The sequence below is a fragment of the Phodopus roborovskii genome, unplaced genomic scaffold (assembly GCF_943737965.1).
Source record: "Phodopus roborovskii unplaced genomic scaffold, PHOROB, whole genome shotgun sequence".
Lineage (NCBI taxonomy): Eukaryota > Metazoa > Chordata > Mammalia > Rodentia > Cricetidae > Phodopus > Phodopus roborovskii.
Window position 1 is genome coordinate 28,092,962 of NW_026126517.1, and position 20,865 is coordinate 28,113,826.

At 38.1% G+C, this 20,865-nt stretch overlaps 1 protein-coding gene across 9 annotated transcripts in view; it reads right to left on the reverse strand.

The window, feature by feature from the left end:
* Positions 1-20,865, reverse strand: part of Sik2 (salt inducible kinase 2) — a 102,466-nt gene that overhangs the window by 34,770 nt on the left and 46,831 nt on the right. For all 9 annotated transcript variants that reach the window (XR_007835298.1, XR_007835297.1, XR_007835296.1 and 6 more), the window contains exon 4: positions 5,001-5,162. Coding sequence is in view for 6 of the 9 variants with exons in the window: in XM_051197451.1 (XP_051053408.1) it covers positions 5,001-5,162 (162 nt within the window). In the remaining 3 variants the exon portion in view is untranslated. The remainder of the gene's footprint in view (positions 1-5,000; positions 5,163-20,865) is intronic.

Here is a 20,865-nt window from a genome sequence, read left to right on the forward strand (position 1 = left end):
AGACTGAAACTGCATACACAGAAACCTCATCTCAAGGTCTTCTAGTAAGTGGAAAGTTGTAGAAGCAATGGCAGAGGTGACAAACTACCAGTCAAGTCAGAAAAGAAATGTTCTCTTTGAGCTAAAGATGAATACACAGGTCAGACTAATCTAGCTAATTCTATATTACCAATTACATTTAAGGTTTTGCTTACAGGAAATGTTTTGTCAGACAGAGATACTTTCAAATACAAGTGATGCACTTTCCTTATTACTTTACTATCTGCATTGACAAGACTTTAAGGCCAGTGGACTTTATTTAATGTGTTGAAGGAAGTTATTTGGCTATCAGAGTTTTACAGCTTTATTTTCAATGGACTCAATTATGCACTGAATCAACATCAGCCTCCTTTTATTGAGTGCTTACTTGATGCCAAGAAATTTAACTAACAATTTATTTTGCTAACACTTGAACAGGACCATGTACCAGATGCAGTTTTAAGCACTCTGCAAATATTAATTCAAGTAACAACCACCATGAGATATGAACCTGTGCCATTCCCCTTTTATAGATAAGAAACTGAGAACAGGGACTTGAGAAAATATCTTCAAGGTTAGTAAGCTAGTAAGTGGCATGTCAGGATTCATTCCCAAGTCGCCTTCTTATTACCTACTATATGTATTACCTCCTTGTCTTAAACAATCATTAATCTCTCCACCCTGTCCTTGAAAAACAATAATTTCTAATGGACAGAACAGAAGCCCTGGCCTGGAGAAATTAATTAGCCTAGCCAAGGTGACAGATGCAAATGCCATCACCAGAGTCTGTACTGCACTGCCTGTTACCAGGCTCTCTCTGCACTCCACACTAAGTCTTGTTTGAACTGTGGTAATTTAAAAAAAAAAAAAAGATTTATTTTTATTTTTTTAAACTATTGCACATGTGTGCATGCCTGCGTGCATGTGTTGTGTGCAGTGCCTGCAGAGTTCAGAAGAGGGTGCTGCACCTCTCAGAACTGGTTATACATAGTTGTGAGTCACTTTGTGGGCACTGAGAACTGAACTTGCATCCCTAGAAGAACATTGTGAGCTCTTCACTGCTGAGCATCTCTTCAGCTGAGTTCTAGTTATTTCCTGAGAACGTCTTCTAAGTAATTATTATACCTCAATCACCAATTATTTATTATAAATTTTTCTCAAGATGTGAAAGTTAGAGAATAAAACTAAAGATAACCCACCTTAACTCATCAATAATCACTACAAGCTAAAACAGCCAAGATGTTGAGGCAGAAACACTGCTGCAAGAATGGGACCTCCTGAAATGTCCTAAGTTCCTATTTCATGAAGGGTGGAGGCCTCATGATTGAGACAACCTGAACACCGCTGTGGGTGAACCCCTGGCTCTGCACTGTTGAGTTATTACAGCAAGAAACATAAGCTAAAAAATTAATCTCAGAGCCATGCTTCTATATTTATGAAAACTAACCAAGACTTATACTTCTATTTGTCTTTTAAATATAGGCACATTTTACATGAAAATCTGATTTTGATTTGCCTTTTCAGCTTCAATATAGGCAGCTTAAAGACAAGTTTTAGCAAATTAAAGAGATCTTAATAAGCAAAAGAAGCAAGAGAAAAGTTAATACCTGGGCAATAATCTGTCTTTTTTTTTTTTAACCTTTTGATTTCTTTATATGGAGCCCCACAGACCAAGTGTGGTAGATTTCTTTAAAAAGTCAAGAATTCCAAGATATCAAAAGGTTATGTTCTTACAGGTAAGCAAGGCCATGAGAAGCTATGAGTTCTATTGATAAAGAGCAAATATTTGGTGGGTGATCATGTAAAAGACAAGCTTCTAATCTGGCCTATACTTTCTGGTCTACCAGCTCCCTGCCAGTGACAGAGTAGTGCATCTGAGTCCTTACCAGAGAAACTTTTTCTACGATACATAGTAATACAGAGACCACATGTGGAGGATAAGACTGTTGTTGTCCAAGGCTGTGTAGTTTTGTGACAGGGTGTTGGTGGTGCACACCTTTAGTCCCAGCACTCAGGAGGCAGAGGCAGGTGGATTTCTATGAGTTCGAGGCCAGCCTGGTCTACAGAGTGAGGTCCAGGACAGGCTCCAAAGCAATACAGAGAAATCCTGTCTCGAAAAAACCAAAAGACTGTTGTTGTCCAGCCCTAAGTGGAACAGCTATACCACACCTCCTCCCTTCAAGGTTCATCCTGGAAGGGAGAGGGGATTGTAAGTGTCAGAGGTAGTGGATCTCTGCATCAAAACAGTACTTGCTGGACATGACAGTACTGTTACACACAAGAGCCACAGAGGCTATTCTTGCACAAGACCTGTACTTGATCAAGCCAGCCAAAATCCCAGCATGCACGGGGAGGGGATTCATGAAGTTCCACTACTAGCAGGAGGAGCTAGTCACAAGTGATGGTTGTCAGGGGATGGTAGAGTTAGTGTTCTTCAGTGATACACAGCCCCTGAAAGGCTATCATGTTCCAATAGAGGAGCCCATGTACACATAGGCAGCACTAGGTGCACTCAGTGAGGAAAAAACAACACATGAGATTGGGAGGGAAACATGAGTGGTAGATTTGATCAATATACATTATAAGTATTATGAAATTCTCAAACAGTTACAACCCCTACAGATACTTAAGAGAAATTCTTCAAACAAACAAACAAAACAAAAAAACAAAACAAAAAACCACACACACACACCTAAACTTTATAACACATGGAGTCCTTCATGATCCATCCTGATGGATCACCTGACCAGTTCAGGCTCTTTCCTATCCATTTTCACTGGCACGTGACACAGCTCCTGAGCCAGAGCCTCAAACTGCCTGAAGTGCTCTGGAGTTTGCAGACTAGTGGATAAGAAATTCACACAGTGATTCCACTTGAGGACTGATACACAAAGCTTGGGAAGAACAAATAAGCAGCCAGAGAGATCGAACTTTGAATTGTGGAGATGCTGCTGATTACCTGTGTTGCCTTAGCAAGTTATTTGACCTTTTTGCATTTAGTTTTCCCATTAAAAAACAGAACAAATAAACAAACAAAAACCCTGGTGACAGCTATGCAGCTTCCAAATGTGCTGTGAAAATTATTTGACTAAGAACTCAGCAGGGCACCTGAAAACAGCAAGGGCTGAATTCAATGGTATTTGTCACTATCTGAATCAAAGGGGACAATTCTAGATACCAGACATTTTACCTGTCTTCTATACAGTTAAGAAAGCCTTAAAGCTTCTTTATTCAAAAGCAAAAATAAGAACAGCAAACCCCAACAAAATACAAACTTAAATGCTATATTTATATGCTAACAACACTTGGTTATAACCTTGAGCAATAATCTGTATTGTGTATTTACAAAGTTTTTGGTGATTTACTTGGGACATTTACTTTTGTGTTCCGGTGGTGAGCACCTTGTAAATCTCAGAGTGCAAATGTAAAGTCTCATGCCTTCCTCTGCCTAACAAGAGTTCCAGGAGCCCTTGTGCTAATAAAGGGATACACAGGTGAAGTCATCCCCATCTCCACACATTTGCCAGTTTGCTGTTATGCAAAGTAAAATTTGCTATCCTAATCCCACTTCACTCAGATCCATAGTATAAACCTCAATAGCTCGGATGCCCATTAACTATAAAACAGACTCTCAAATCTGACAAGGCATTCAGGACTGCTCCTACTCTGCTGGCCCAAGCTGCTCCTCTACTGCTCCCATTACCCATACTAAGCTATGACTTTCACCATACCAGTCTCCATCTGCCTGACTATGGTATCTGTTTGCACTTTCAGTAAGCAGTTAACTCATCTCTCAAGCATAAGTTCAAACACTTCCTGATCTGAGACATTTCCCTGGCTCCTCAGGTTGACTGATGTTCTGTCACTTACATTTCTACTTAAGTTGGTACACAGTTACACTTTTTTATGTGGTGGTGGGAACCCAACCCAAGGCCTTACATATGCCAAGCAAATGCTGTCTTACAGAGTTCTACACATCCCCAGCTCTATACATACCATTTTTCTGTATATTTACAGCTGCAGGTATATTTGACAAACAAAAAACATACAATATTAAGATATATATATATATATACATATATATATATATATATATATATGCTATGAAATAATTTACACCTATCATATTATACCTAGCATAGCACAACACCTGGCATATATTTTACCACATATGAGTGAGTTTTGACTCTGTGAATTAAGAAATTCATATTGTCAACTTTAATCCCAGAATTTGGGAGACAGGGGCTGCTAGATCTCTGAGTTCAAGTACAGACTGCTTTATATAGTGAGTTCCAAACCCAAGGCTACATAGTAAGACACTATCTCAAAATTCCAATATTTTTAAAAAAAAAAAAACACCTCACATTATGAAATTAATTTTTTTAATAATTGGGTTGTATATAGTGATACATGCTTGTAATCTCAGAATTTGAAAAGCAAGAGTAGGAGGACTATAAGGTGGCTTGGGCACATAGTGTGCTTAAGGCCAGCCTGGGCTACATGAGGTCCTACTCTCCTCATACACACACAAAGAAAAGAACAGGAAAGAAGAAAACAACAGAACACACACACATACACAGAAACATATGTGTGTGATGGTTTCTGTGCATTGATCTCATTTTGTTTCCATCACTTCCTTTGCCTTTTCTGTTTGTATCCTCACTATAGCCACCAGCATTATGAGAGGAGCCAGTTAGAGCACCAGCAACCAGCACTCTTGCCCTCTCCAGCCCTTCAATCAGTCTCACATTTAACCAACAACCTATTCTACAGAACCTTCCAACAAATCTGGATGCATCTCAGACCCCTAAGCACAGTCCTGTATCTGTGTACATTAATAGTGAAGATACTTTCTTACAGTCACACACAGAACTAAGAGGCAAGCACATCTTGCTAAAACCTGACTCGCCTGCAGGGCTCCTCTCACATTCAAGACAATGGCTCTCTTCCGATCATTTCCCAGGCAGTTGTAATCCAGTTACCTGCTATTTTGATATTCATGTTGTTATCCAGCAGGAGATTTTCAGCCTTCAGGTCACGGTGCACAATCTTCCGGCCATGGCAATAATCAACAGCAGACAGAATTTGCCAGAATTTTCTCCTAGCTTCAGATTCATTTAACCGGCCATGATTAGCAAGATAATCTGTTAACGAAGAGAACATTTAGAATTATTCATTATAATAAAATAATTTCAACATAAGCAGTCAAGAAAATTTTTGACAGTTTTTTAATGAAAAATTAATGTTCTAATAACACAAATAATACGATTTTCAAGTTTCTTGCCTTTGGAGAAGTAACCCCAACTATATTTCACAGGTACTACATAAAGTCCAAGGGCCCAATATCAGATAACAGCAAGGGGTGACACAATATCCACACCACATCTCAAACTAAGTTTTATTTTATCTTCTTGCCTGTGTACTCTCTGCTAATTTGCTGAAAATATATTGTTCCTTCACATCATATTTAAATACATAAAACTCTTGCCAGGCAATATGAATGGATTTTCTGAGAAGGGACATCATAAGCAGTACTTCCATGTGAGATCTAGAAGTAGCTGCAATAATTCAAACTCTAGTCCATTGAAAGAAACAATTCTGATCTGCTCACGAACAGACACACTTGTTTTCTAAATCACAGCCATGATAAATGAATATACGCAACAGCTGTAAGACAGTATATTTTGCAGGATACATTAGGCTCTTTGTAGTGTTACAATATTTATTAAAGCAGGTTGACTGAAAATTAATTGTACACCAACTATATTCATGACATCAATAAAACTAAATGTATAATTTGACCTGATGAATGCTGTCTGTAATCTTTTTAGAAGGAGGAGATCAACATGAATCTTGAAAAAAATTATTTAAGGTAGTTTTCTTAAGTAAAGAATTATATTAGTGACTATGATTATTTTTCCTGGGATGAAACACTATGACCAAAAGCAACCTGGGGAAAAAGGGTTTATTTGGCTTACATATCCTGAATCATAGCCCACAGAGGGAAACCAAGGCAGGAATCAAATAGGGCAGGAACCTGGAGGCAGGAGCTGATGCAGAGGTCATGGGAGAGAGCTGCCTACTGGCTTGCAGGGTCTGCTTTCTTATAGCACCCAGAAACACCAAACCAGGGGAGGAAGCATCCAACTCCACCCCACCCCCACCCCATCACTAATTAAGAGAATGCTCTATAATCTTGTCTATAGCCAGGTCTTATGGTGGCAATTTTGCAGCTGAGGTTCCCTCCCCACAGATGACTGTAGCTCATGTCAACTTGACATAAATCTAGCCAGCACAGTAATCACATTCTGCCATTTTCACACATTTCTCTCTGCTCTAATCGCCACAGTTTATCTATTGGTTTTTTAAACTCATGCTTTGACCCATTACCTTCCAAATACTATGAGTGTTTCTTTTTAAAATGTATGTAAGACTTCACAGTTTACAAAGTATGTTGATACCATAGTATTTCAAATCCTACAAACTTTTATGATGTCTTTTTCTAATTTTCATATTATGGGTAAAAAGCTGAAGATAAAAAGAATACAGTAATTTAGCTGAATTAATATAATTTTTAAGTAAATTAGTTGGTAGGTTTAGAACATGGGACTGAATTATTTTATCATCTCTTATAGAATCTTACCGAAATCCTAACCATCCTTTTAGAATCTTGCTCAAGTGTCTCTTGACCCTTGGTAGTCTCGTATCATTTCAAGAAAAAGAATTTCTCTTCTCTGAATCTTAGTTACTGTTCTATTTTGCTGTGAAGAGACACCAAGAGCAAGGAAATTTATAAGAGAAAGTATTTAATTGGGAGCTTGATTATAGTTTTAGAGGGCTAGTTTGCTGGCATCTTGGTCTGTCTCAACTCTGCCTTTCTTTCAGTTTGGCTTTCCTGCCTTGTTATAGGCCAAAACAGCTTTTATTATCAACCAATGAGAGCAACATATACTCAAAGCATACAGAAGGGTTATCCCACCGCAGCATGTAGTTGCTATTTATTTATTATCATGTTCAGGTTTTCTTGTCTCTGGCCAGTGAAAAAATTCATCACACTGTCCATCTGCTCACCCAGGGATGGGGATCAACCTAAAGTTCAGGGCATCATGTGTGCCAGGCAAGTGACCTGCCATGCTATACTTTCCATCCCCACTTCACAGTAGCTTTTAACCCAACTACAGAAAAATCTACACCTTCACTGATTCCTGGCATAATAAAAATCATCCACATTTATCCTGAATATTTCCTGTCCTGAACCTCAGTCAGTCATTTTTTGAGAGGTGTGGAGTTTTTCCTGGGAAACTAGTAATGGCCAGTAATTACTTCCTTTACAGAGATGCAGCTAGAGAAAGTATTTTTTAAAATGTCATGGATTATTCTGTTTATTGCCATTTCAAAACTAATATTCTAGGAATTACATGTTTGACTTTTTATTTATTTTGGTTTTTTCAAGAGATGGTTTCTCTTTATAACCCTGGCTTTCCTGAGACTTGCTCTGTAGATCAGGCTGGCTCTGAACTCAAGAGAACCGCCTGCTTCTGCCTCCTGAGTGCTGGGATTGTAGACCTCCCTCATATTTAATATAATTGTGTAAAAACTGAGGGCTCAGGCAGGATGAACTGGCATTTACCTCTGTTCTCAGCTTTTGAAGGCAGGGTCAGGAAGATCAGGAAGTAAGTTCAAGGCCAGGCTTGGTTATATGAGACTCTGTCTCAACCTCAACGAACACTCTCCCAAAAACAAGGAGAGGGTTTTTCAGGATCTAGAGTTCAAAATCTGTCACAGTGCTGACCATGTGACCTTGAGCAAAACCCAATCCCTATCACACTCTATTTGCTAATCCAAAAAATGAGGATCATAGGAGAATTCTTACAAGGTTATATAAAGATTAAAAAACAACAACCTTCGATTCAAACAGAGAAAACCTTGGTATAGATTCTGATGCATAGAAGTCCTCACAAAAAGTATAACTCCAATGGCGACTTACAACTATTTTTGCTATTGCACTAACTACCAGTCTACCTTCCTTTTCTACCTCCCTTTTCTATCCATCTGCCTCCTGCGATATGGTTTCTATGCTTCACACCTCACTGAAATTGCTTTAAGGTCAAGGGCAACTTTCCTAGGTTAAACCCATTACCCTTTCTTAGTTCTCAACTTTTAAGACCTTTCACAATTATATTAACACTTAGCTAGTCTCCAACTTAAAATACCTCTGTCTACTGGCTCTGTGCTTACTTAGTTTTACTTGATTTTCTTTTCTTGTTCTTACTCTTTTTCAAAATTACAAAAAGCTACCACATTCTAATCTGGGTCTTCACTTCTTTTCCTCCTCCTCCTGCCTCTACCTTCTAAGTTCTGGGATTGCTTATTCTTTCTTCTTTAAAACAATGTTTTCAAGTCAAGGTTCATTCCAGTCTAGTATACTATTTTGGGATTTTTTCTTTAAGATTTATTTTTATTTTCTGTGTGTGTGCTCATGGAGGCCAGAAGAGTGTATTAAATACTCTAAAATTGAAATTATGGCTGTGAGCTCCCATGTGCGTGCTAGCAACTCCAAGCCAGGTCCTCTGCAAAAGCAGCAAGTGCTCTCAACTGTTGAGTCATCACTCTAGCCCCCAAGGGTTGCTTGTTTTTTTTTTTTTTTTTTTTTTTTTAAACTTTCTTTTTTGTTTTTTGAGACAGGATTTCTCTGTAGCTTTGGAACCTGTCCTGGAACTCGTTCTGTAGACCAAGCTGGCCTCAAACTCACAGATATCCACCTGCTTCTGCCTCTCAAGTGCTGGGATTAAAGGCATGTGCCATCACCACCTGGCTTGCATTATTTATTTATTTATTTAATTTTTTGCTTTATGAGTGCTCTGTCTGCATGTATAAATGTATGCCTGTATGCCAGAAGAGGGCATCAGATCCTATTACAGATGGTTGTGAGCTACCATGTGGTTACTGGGAATTGAACTCAGGAGCTCTGGAAGAGTAGCCATTGTACTTAACCACTGAGGCATCTCTCCAGCCCTGGGTTTTTGTTTTTTTAAAGACTTATTTTTATTACTTTTATTTACATGAATGTGTATATTTAGGCCACATGTGTGTGCCTGCTGTGACAAGAGGGCATTGAATCTGCTGGAGCTGGAGTCACCTTTGTGAACTACTTTGGTTGCTAGGAACTGAATTCAGGTCTTCTGGAAGCACTCTTAGCAGCTGAGTGATCTCTGTAGCCCCTGCTTTCCTTTTCTGTCTGTAGCCTTTCCTCACAGAACTAATCTAAACCACCACCTTTGTGTGGATCACCTTGGTCTGCATTATCCTTAACTGGACAATGTTAATAATTTTCTCCTTAATTCTTCACTCAGGTGTGCCTCTTAGTCACTGGTCTGGAACCTTTTGCTTATAGATCCTATGTAGAGTTGTGGTTTGAACCTATTTACTCATGTGTTTGAGTGCTTGGCCCATAGGGAGTGGCACTATTAGGAAGTGTGGCCTTCCTTGTTGGAGGAAGTGTCATTGTGGAGATGGGCTTTGAGGTCTCACATGCTCAAGCTAGGACCAGTGTGGCACATGGTTTCCTTCTGCTGCCTTCGGATCAGGACATAGAACTTTCAGCTTCTTCTCCAGCACCATTCTGCCTGTATGTTGCCATGTTTCCCGCCAAGACAATGATAAACTATAAGCCAGCCCCAATTAAATATTTTCCTTTATAAGAGTTGCCATGGTCAGCCTGGTGTTGGTGGTGCACACCTTTAGTCCCAGCATTTGGGAGGCCGAGGCAGGCGGATCCCTGTGAGTTGGAGGCCAGCCTAGTCTACAGAGTGAGTTCCAGGACTAGCTCCAAAGCAATACAGAGAAAACCTGTCTGGAAAAACCAAAAAAAAAAAAAAAAAAAAAGGTTGCCATGGTCATGGTGTCTCTTCACAGCATTAAAAACCCTAAGATAAGAATGTAATGGAAATCATACATGTATGAATCCACATACAAAATTTTGTATGTAATTTCAAGGGAATGCCTATAAATTCTTAGATTTAATACCAGTTTAAGAAACTCTGCCCTGTGATATTTTGTTTATCTCCTAGGGTCTTAATGATCTCCAGATTTGTCAAGTATGATTTTTCAACACTTACTTTGTTGAGTATCTACTAGCTAACCTTTTCCAGGGCCTGACCATCTAGATAGACCAGGCTAGCTTTAATTCACAGTAGTCCTTTTGTCTCAGCCTCCAGACTGCTACTGTGCCCAGTTCACGTTTTGCTCTTACAGTATTGATATAGACTGAGCCTTTCTTTTTTTCCTTCTTTCATAAACTACACCATCATGCTGTAGACACTATAACATCTCATATTCATTTTCCCTTAAAAAAAATCTAGTCATTTCCTGTAAATCCCTAAACTAAGCATAGCTAAAGCTCTAACAAGTTCAAGTTAAACAGATTTAAGTTTATGTAATATAACAAATTTCTCTTTCTGCTCTGATAAATCTAAAACTCAGCACATAGATTTTGGTGCATAATAAATTCTAATTAAATACATGCTACCATCACAGCCATCATCACTATGCAGTGACCTTCTTCCTTTCCCCCCAGAGATACAGACAACTTTCCCACACTCTTATCAAAGAAATGGGAAAACCAAGCCAGCTGAGTTCCCTTAAGTTACAAGAATCTTAAAATCATGGCAAAATTATTAGTAAGCTTCATATTCTTCAATTAGAAATTGTTAGTTAGAGCTGAATGGTAATCTAAAATATTAACAATCTTTGAAATGAAATAGTTAATGTTAAAAGGTTTAATTTATAATTTTCACTTTTTATGTTAATGTAGTGTCTCATTAGCTCAATTGTTGATGAACTCAGGGCCTAGCCACATGTTAGACAAATGTTCTATCACTGAGTTACAATTCCAGCCCTTGATATTTGAGACAGAGCCTCACCATGTATCTCAATCCTTTTGTCTCTCCTGAGTGCCTAATTTAATGTTTTATTCTTTAAAAAAAAATCTCAGATAAACCTAAAGGAAACCCAAATACTACTGTTCTGCTAAAAAGAAGTTAGCAATAAAATGACTCTTAACACATCCTGCTGCACTCATAGACGACTCCCTTGCTCAGACAGCATCAGAGAAGCATCCTCCTGCAGATGGGAACAGATATGGAAACCCACTACCAGACCATGTGCAGAGAATGAGAGACATTGGAACACTCAGCCCAAATGGGAGGTCTCTATCACATCCTTCCCTCAGGACTCAAGGAACCCTTGAAAGAGGAGGCAGAAGGACTGTAAGAGCCAGAGGGGCGGAGGACACCAGGAAATCAAGGCCTTGCAGACACACCAAGAATGGCCACACATGAACTCAGAGATGGGAGCAGCATGCAAAGGACCTGTTCGGGTCTTCAGGGACACCAGGAACTATTTCCAATTGATACAAATGAAAAACTAGATTTCTCTAAAACAAACCACTTTTAAGGGAGGCCCCAAGCCCAGTACTAGATGGCCAACACAAAATGAATTCAACAGTATCTCTGGAGGCTCTTTGTCTCATAATGTTGTGTTAGGGCATCTCCCCACCCCACCCCCTTTTAAACCTTATAGGTCCTTTGTGTATGTATTATGGCTTCTGGTTTTGTGTTTATGAGATTGCTGTGTGTGCTGATATGTATGTATCTGTATCTATGTTTGTTTCTTTGGCTCTTCTGTTTGTTTTGTTCTATTCTAATTGCTTTTGTTTCATCTTATTTTAATATTATTCCTTAGATGCCTGTTTGTTTTCTAAGGACAGACAGAAAGGGAGGGGACCCATTTAGGAGAGGAGGTGGGAACTGGGAGGACAAGGGGAAACCATAACCAGAATATATTGTGTGAAGAAAGATATTTTCAGTTAAAAAAAAATCAGATATTTAACTTCTGGTCAGAAATTCTTAGCTGACAAATGTGTAAAGATTTTCTGTTCGTAGCAACTCAATTTTCAGAGAAAACAGTGCTTTAGGAATATGGCTTTGATAAACCCCAAGGTTTCAACAAAGCAATCAAAAACTGGCTAATTTATGTTTCTCATGAAAATTTAAAACTCCACTATTTTCTCTTTTAAAAAGAATTTATTCATAATTATGTATTATGTTTGTATGTGTCTGTGTGTAGATTTGTGCACTTTTGAGTGCAGGTGACTAAGGAATCCAGAAGGTGGTACTGGGTCCCTGAAGTTGGAGATGCAGGCAGTTATGAGCTACGGGAACCAAACTCAAGTCTTCTCTGCAAGAACATAAGAGAATTGAGCCATCTTCTCGATTTTATATTTTTCCTAACAGTTATTTCTTTAATTAGAACTAACATATTATATAAAATAAAATACCATTATTAGTAAATCAAGACTCCAGTGTCAATTTAACTCTCAATGGTTCTTACCAATTTTTGATAAAGCATAACAAAAGAAGGTCTATTAAGTAAAACCTGAAAAAAAATTTAACGTATTAGATGTACTATATAACATGTGACTTCTGATTGAAGATAAATTGGGTGTAGAACCTGTGTAGAGTTAGAATAGTCTAGGTTATCTTTATATATAGGTCTATAAAATAAATTATAAAATCAAATTATATTCAATTTTTAACATTGACACATCTGTGAATATGAAACTATAGATTATAAACCTCATTTTATTCTGTTTGTTTTCATAAGCACATAATCATTTCAAATTATGCATTTGACAAAAATTAAGGAAATTGTTGCCTGTGGTAGTACACTCTGGCAATTTAATTGTGTTCAGCAATTTCCCTTCATTAGGCTGTTCACATCTGTTACTCTTCACTCAGTTCTAGTTCTATGGAGCTACTGAGGTAAACTGTGTTCTTCTAGAAAGTAAAATAAGGTTTTAGTTATATACTTTGTTTGTTATTGACACAGGGACTCACTATTTTGCCTTTGCATACCCTAGAATTCACTATGCAGATGAGGCTGGCTTTGAACTCATAGAGATCTACTTTCCTCTGCCCCCAGAGTGCTGGGATTAAAGATGTGTGCTATAGCTGGTTTTTTAAAACTTTACTCTTTAGGGGCCCTCTCACCACCAAGCTCCCAAATAAATTCATGGAGTATTATTCTTACTTATGAATGCCTGGCCTTAGGTTGGCTTGTTTCTAGCCAGCTTTTCTTAATTATCTGGGCTTTTTATCTTCCTCTACTCTATATGCCTTTCTTTACTTCTTACTCTGTTGTGGCTTGCTGTGTACCTGGGTGGCTGGGCCCTGACGTTCTCCTCTCCTCCTTTCTCTTCCACATCTATTCTTCCCAGATTTCTCCTATTTATTCTCTCTGCCTGCCAGCCTCACCTGTCCTTTCTCCTGCCTACCTATTGGACATTGAGCTCTTTATAAGACCAATCAAGTGTTTTCCGCAGGCAAGGTAACAGCTTCACAGAGTTAAACAAATGCAACATAAAACAATGCAACACATCTTTGCATCATTAAACAAATGTTCCACAGCATAAATGAATGTAACATATCTTCAACTAATACTACACAATAGTGTGCTGCGATGCCCATCTGGCTATATACTTTTAATTTTAAAGGTTATTTACCAGTGGCTTCCATGTTCTAATAATGTTCAACAACAATTAAAAGCAAATACTCAAATTTTTCTAAAATTACGTATCTCTTAAACCAAGAAAATAATAATACAACAATAATAGATATCAAATATGTTCAATTTTTAAAAATAAAACACAGTAGAATAAATTTTGTGACTTTTTTTTTTAAAGTAAGAAAATCCTGAAATAGAATAAAGTTCTAGGGTTAATCACTTATTTTGAACCCTGGCTCTATGTCCTATGCTTTGTGACAGTGACAAATTATTTAGTCTATGGGTTACCTAGTAATATACTACAACTCTGGGGCTAAACTGCTCTGCACATGAATTCTAACCAATGGAAAATGGAAAAGAATTCATGGGATGGTTTTTTGTTTTGTTTTTGGAATGGATTTTTACTCCACAACTATCCTGTTGGTTTTGGTTATATACAATACTGTCTTTATTATACTGCAAGACTCTACCTGTTACTACACAAAATACATATTAGGAAAAAATTCCAATTGTGAACTATTTACTAGTTAATGAAAGCCTATTAAGATAAACATGTACTGAGAACAAGATAGTGGCCCAGTTTCCAACTACATGGCATATCTATTTTCTTTTCTTTTTTTTTTTTTAATTCTGTGTATCCCAATTCCATCATAAATAAATAAAACAAGATAAAATGTAAGAGAAAAAAAGGGTGGGGAGGAAGAAGGGGAAATCTCGTTATGGAAGGTACAGTGTGGACACAGAGAGTCACAAAGTAAACCCCTTTATCCATACATTTTACTTGCAGGCGTTTATCACAAAGAATCATTGGTCTGATTTGAAGCCCCTGGTCTGGGCTGCACCATTGACAGTGGGCCCTCATCAGAACTCTTCCTGGGCATCCCATTGTTGCCATGTTGTCTTGGGGATCCTACAGCTCTGGGTCCAGAGGACTGACACCCCCTCATCCCTGTGCTCCAGCAGATCACAGATGTTGGGGTAGGCCAACCCATAAACCTGGTTATGGGACTGAGTAGTTGCAGGTTGGTTAGCCCATCAGCTCTTCTCTGTCTTAGACACCAAGGTGAGCTCTCTAGCACTGCCCTGGCTAGTTCACCAGTAGCAGCACCGAGCAAGGGGCATTCTCCAGCTTTCCTGTCCCCAGGGTCAATTCTCCCACACCTATCCCTTCAGGGCCAGATCTATTGTGTTGCCCAGGCCAGGTGTAGGGGCCACTCTGCAGCTGACAGGGGCAGGGCCAGCTCTCCCACTCTTATGACCTCAGGGCCAGTTCTCCTACTTGCCTCAGGCACTGATGGGGGGCCACCACAAGACAGATAAGTAATGGGGACAGCTCTCCCATGCTCATACCATCTGAGTTGGATCACCTACACCTATGCCAGCTCTACTGTGCTGCTCAGGAGAGGTGTAGGGCCTGTTCTGCCAAGCGTTGCAGCTGGTGGGGGGCAGGAACAGTTCTCCCATCTGCCTCAGGCATTGATGCAGGGGATCTCTCCCCTGCCCATGGCACAGATACTTTTAAAAAATTACTTGCATTACTTTAGCAAGTCAATCTGAAAATATAGTGGTTTCTCCCCATGAATCAAATTAAAGACGCAAGTTGAATCATTATGAGGTTAAATTATGAAGTTAAAGAGTAAGAGTCATCACTTTCTTCATTTGTTCTACAAATATTTGAATAACTTCTCTTGACAAAGTACTTGGCACTTTGTCTTCATTATATGTCTATGTCAACAGAAGACCATAACAACACAAATAAAACTGGCAACTACAGAGTACAATAAATGTCAGAGATATAGTGTCCTCAGCTGGAGGGTTCCAGAGGGAGGCCACTCTAGACATACTGAACAATAAAGGCTTCTCTAAGAAGTTCCTATTCCAGCTGGGGAGAGAAGCATGCCAGCATGAGATAACACACATAACACCAAGGGGCAATGCTCCAAGAATGAGGAAGTAGGTGGCACAAGACGCATCCAAGCCTAAGGAGGAACTATACAATATTGGGAGATTGTAGGAGGGTTTAAAGTAGTAGGCATGAGACCCAATGCATTTTACATTTTACAAACTGAAAAAATAATTACAAACTTTCTTTAAAAAAATATGCTGAAAAAAAAAAAAAAAAAAAAAAAAGGTTGCACAGTTGCAAAAGTCAAAGAAATGTAAGCGGTCCTGCAGGACTTAACCACTGATGTGGAGCCACAGGGAAATTCAGTAGCCAGTGCACACAGATTTACAGTTCATGTGAGAAAAGAGCCCACCAGCACTTCAAAACAATCACAGAGGAGCCATCTTATAGCAATGCCATCTTATAGACAAGATGAGACGGTGTCTGAAACATAGTAAACTCTCAATATAGTTCCAGAGAAAACCTGGGTATGCTTACTGATTCTATGCAGTAAAGTTTCATTATTTCAAAACTGTCTCAGGCAGTTATTTTCTTTTTTAAAGGTAATTGAATAGTGTGGGAAAGTGCCACAATTCATATTTAATGATGATGTCATCTCAATAGTATTCAATATTCTAAACAAGTCCTTCAAATAGATATTTTTATCCCGTTTATTTTTATCTTCTCTATAGAACCTCAAAGTCTGCTGTAAATTATCTCTGAGTAATGAATTTGAGTGGACTGATAAATGAGTCATCCTAAACTGTACTGATGTGATGTGCTATTTACTCAACTTATGGTAGTGTTATAATAATATTTATAAATGCAATCTGGTCACACTTCTTACATTTCTTTACACAGATAAATACATTCAGATAGTTATTTTGATATGCAATTATTTTTTAAGAAGGGAAGAAATGTAGTTCAAATATTATGGTTTATAAAATCACATAATTATCAAGAACTAGGATCTGAATGTCAAACCAGGAGAGTAAGATACTGATAAAAGAAACATGTTATTTTAACATTTGGTCTCTGCATAAAAGCACATTTCAGTTACATATTTTAACAGATACTTGAGATATAAAGCATTGTCATTATTCACTCACAGCTAAAAGGGCAACACACACACACATACACATATACACACACACACACGCCCCCCCCCCCACCACACCCTTAACTTTTTCACTGAACTGGTCAGGTGAATTGAAAGGATGAAGCCATGCTGTGTTGGTTTACTCAGAAATGTGCACTGCGAAGTTAAGATGACAGATAGAGCTGGGCAGAGCAGGAACAGATTTTCAGTAAAGCAGTTGCAAACAAGTTAGTACAACAGTACATTCAAGAAGAGTAAAACAGTTAACAGAAAGTCTAGCCCTGTGTTTTTTCAAGCTACTTTACCCTCTGCTTTCCATTTCTTTCCACATTCAATGGTGGATGGGCCCAATTTATTAGGCAGGTTCTGAAGAATAAAGTGTGAATCAATTTCAGAAGGAAGATAAAAGATACACAGGTTACTTAACAGCTAACATCTAAGCCAGGTTAAGTAATTAAACAGACATTTCTAAAACACTATCAATTTTAAAAATACTGGTCTATGTTCTCAGCTCTTGGACTAACCAAATTTTGGAAGCTTCATTTTCTAAGCATATATAATTAGCATAACTTCTTTTACCTTTAATTCAGTGTCAATATTTCAATGGATCTCAGCTTTGAGAAGAAAAAAATCATGCATTGCAATTTCCCCTTGGTGTGTTTATATTTCATCGAGTCCCCTATATTTCTAGTACAACTTCCCCCAGCGTACCTATTTAGTACTGGAAGATAACAGTATTGTTGGAGCAGCTCTAAAGCCACTTTTCATTAAGCAGTGGGGCTAAGAGGACAGACAGAATCCTGGGTGGGAAAGACCCATTGCTAGAAGATAGAAGAAAAAAGATCAGATCAAAGAGGCTCACAGGAAGGACAAAGGAATAAATAAAATGGCTCCAGTATGGATAATACTGAAGGATCTAACACAGACATGGAGCCTGTGCTTTCACCCAGGATAGCATCAGAAACTAAGATCTGGCATCTCATGAAGCTACTGGCAATGTGTAGAGGGAAGAAATACTACCAAATGAAAAGAACCTTGTAGCCATTCAACAAATGTCCCCTTTTAACAGCATAGAGGAATTGTTCATGTTCATGCAAACTGATGGTCCTATAACTTTGGTAATGATGATCCTGACTATGGGAACAAGTACAGTCTTGAACACAGTTTCCTTTTGCAGCCTTTAAAATGTTAATGTTGACATAAGGACATGACTGTATAGAATTGAACTTGCAATTTGACTTCTACATTAAATGATATCTGTAGTGGTTTAAATGGTTAGTCTTGTGATACAATGTGGAAAGAGATTAGCCAAATTGTCACTCAGAGCAGAGCGAAGTACACCATTACCCTTTACTGCTAAAACAAAGTTTGAAACAGGGCAACTACAACACATTTTGGCATCATCTTTCTCACTAATCTTTAAATTTTGTTAAAGCCAGAGTTCAAACTCATAGTGCTGTAATCAAGAGAGTCAACCTTTTGACACTGTGATATGATGCTGTCATCTACAAATGTGTTGGACCATGCCCAGAGCTATCCTGGGATGCATGTGGTCCATAACTCCCAGGTTTGGCACATCTAGTTTAGACTGAGTCTCACTGTTTGTCCCTAGCTCAGTGTCCTACAGCTTGTTTACTCAATAGTTTAACAGTTTGTGACCTATCTTTCTAATCAATCTTTTCTTTTTTTCTTATTAGAAGCAACAGCAGAATTCACTTTATATGTTCTATAGACACTTGTACTTTTTTCCCGAAGGAGTATTTGCAACTTCCATCTGAATTAAAAAATAAATAAAAGCTTCATGGAAAATGTCAGTCACTGAGGAACAGGATGGCCTTTGAGATTGGTGCAGTTCTTTTGTTTCTGTGAAAGCTCAGTTTTTGGTGGGCATGATGGTGCACACCTTTAATTCCAGCACTTGGGAGGTAGAGGCAGGCAAATCTCTGTGAGTTCAAGGCCAGCCTGGTCTACAAAATGAGTTCCTGGACAACTAGGGCTCTTAAACTGAGAAACCCTGTCTCAAAAAGCCAAAACCAAACCAACCAACCAACCAAACAAACAAAAAACCCCCAAAACAACAACAAAACCCCAATATATCACTTTTTTCTTACTTTCCAACTCCTCCCAGATCCCCCCACCTCCCTACCCTAACTTCATGTTCTTCCTTTCTTCAAAAAAAAAAAAAAAAAACCAAAGAAAGCAAAAACAAACCAAATGTAAACAAAAATACAACAAACAAACAAAACCCAGGGAATCCAGTTTGCTTTGCAGCTACTCCCAAGCATGGAGCCTTTCATCCTTTTGCTCCTTTCTTTTTTAGAAAAGTAATTTCATGGTAAATCCAGTTTGTTTTCTAAGATTTTTTTATATAATTAATGATATAAAATTATGACTCATAATTTTGACTATACATGTAAAAACCTGACACTCTAAAATTTAATAAACATTGTAGGAATAAGTGTGTCATGAATAATTTTGATAGAGTTGAACTTATCTAGGCCATAGCCTCGGGGAAATCCAAGCTTGCTGTATTTGAAATTTAAAGTCCATTGTGCACTGATACTGACAGTTAAAACAGAATACCTAATGCATTCTTTATTTCTATATAAATAAAGGTGTCTATTAATCAAATCAGTTAGAAGAGGTCAGTGAGATATCAGAATGTCTTTGGATTTGATCTGTTGAAATCTACAGGATTAGGAAATAGCATGGATTTATTATTCACATTCGGTGAGTTTCTGGCTTTATGCTTCCTGGGGCTGGAGACACCAGATGCTCTTTCAAAGGTTCAATTCCCACTACCTACATGGCATCTCACAACTCTAGTTCCAGGGGATTCAACACAGACATACATGTAACCAAAACATTAATGCACACAAAGTAAAAATAAATAAATCATTAAAAAACTTTAGAATCTGTTTAAAAATGCAATCATGTAGATGCATACAAAGACTAAGTTCAGAGTACTTTAAATTACTCTAATTCAGTTGCCGTTTGTGCTGTGAATGGAATAAAGTTTTAGCAAATAGTCACCCCAATGGCACACACATAAAAGGGAGAAAAGTCTTTTTAGTAGCTGAGAATATGCAGTAAGAGTTGGAGGTGTAGTCTTCTGTCTGTACAGAAGGGAAAAACCAAGAAGAGAGGACAGTAGGGGTTAAGAAAATGCTATTTCCAAAGGGCAAACCAAAGCAAGGTCTAAATACTGGGTAAATTACTATTAGCTGACTGTACAGCTTAATTGCTTGTTTACCAAGAGGCTTTTCGATTCAACATATTAGGTAGGATGTGAATGGTGTGTGTGCGTGTAAAAACATTTCAGATTTTATCTAGGAGAAAAAATGAAAAGGTTTTTGTTAAACTATTATACTTTTGATGAAGTAGCAGTTGCATCAAGTAGTATTGCTCTTTTTTTTATTTAACAAAACAGGATCTCTCTCACTCTGCTAACTAGCATCATTGGCCAGCTACTCACCAAGCCCACATGGACATCTACTATATACTTGAAACTGAACGTGCTCCAAACAGAACTCCAGGTCATCGTCCTCAAGCCTGTACCTTTCCTACTCTTTCTGACATAGCCATGCACTACTTTATTTCTAAAGTTATAATCACCAGACTTATTTTTTTCTATCTCAATCCTACCCATTAGCAAATCTAGTCAACTTTAACTTTGACACTCACCATTATTATTTAATTCTTTCAGTCCCTCTCTGGTACAGGCCACCACTTCCTTGCCCAAACTACTGAAATGATTTCTCAGCTAGTTTTCCTACCTTTGTTTGCCTTGAATCTCCCATTTTTAATATAGTAGCCATGGTGATCTTGTTAATCTTTGGATTGTGCTCTTCTACTAGCTTACCATACCGCTAGATCACAGTAAAGTTTCTGCATGATGTAGCTTTGATTTACTTAAAATAGATCAAGACTCAAGATTATACAACAGAATGTGATCAACTCCAGGTCAGATCTAAGATATACACTCAAATTCATTAATGGTGATTATTTAAGCCCATCCCTTTGAGGCAGGATTATAGTTACAAGTTTGAAAGTGTTAGGAGTCTAGGTATGCTCAGAAAATGTTACTGAAACCAAGAAACATCCTAAAAATCTACCAGTAAGGCAATGGCATATGATAGAATTCCCTGAAGCTCTTAAAAAGCATGATGTGTATGTATTAACATGGGAGATTCTCCTCTGTCTCTTACATACCCTTGTTTCTTCTGAATTACCTTCCTCATTGAAGCAACTTCTAGTCACCTTTCAAGAAGCTGATCCCAGAACATCATCTAATTAAAGA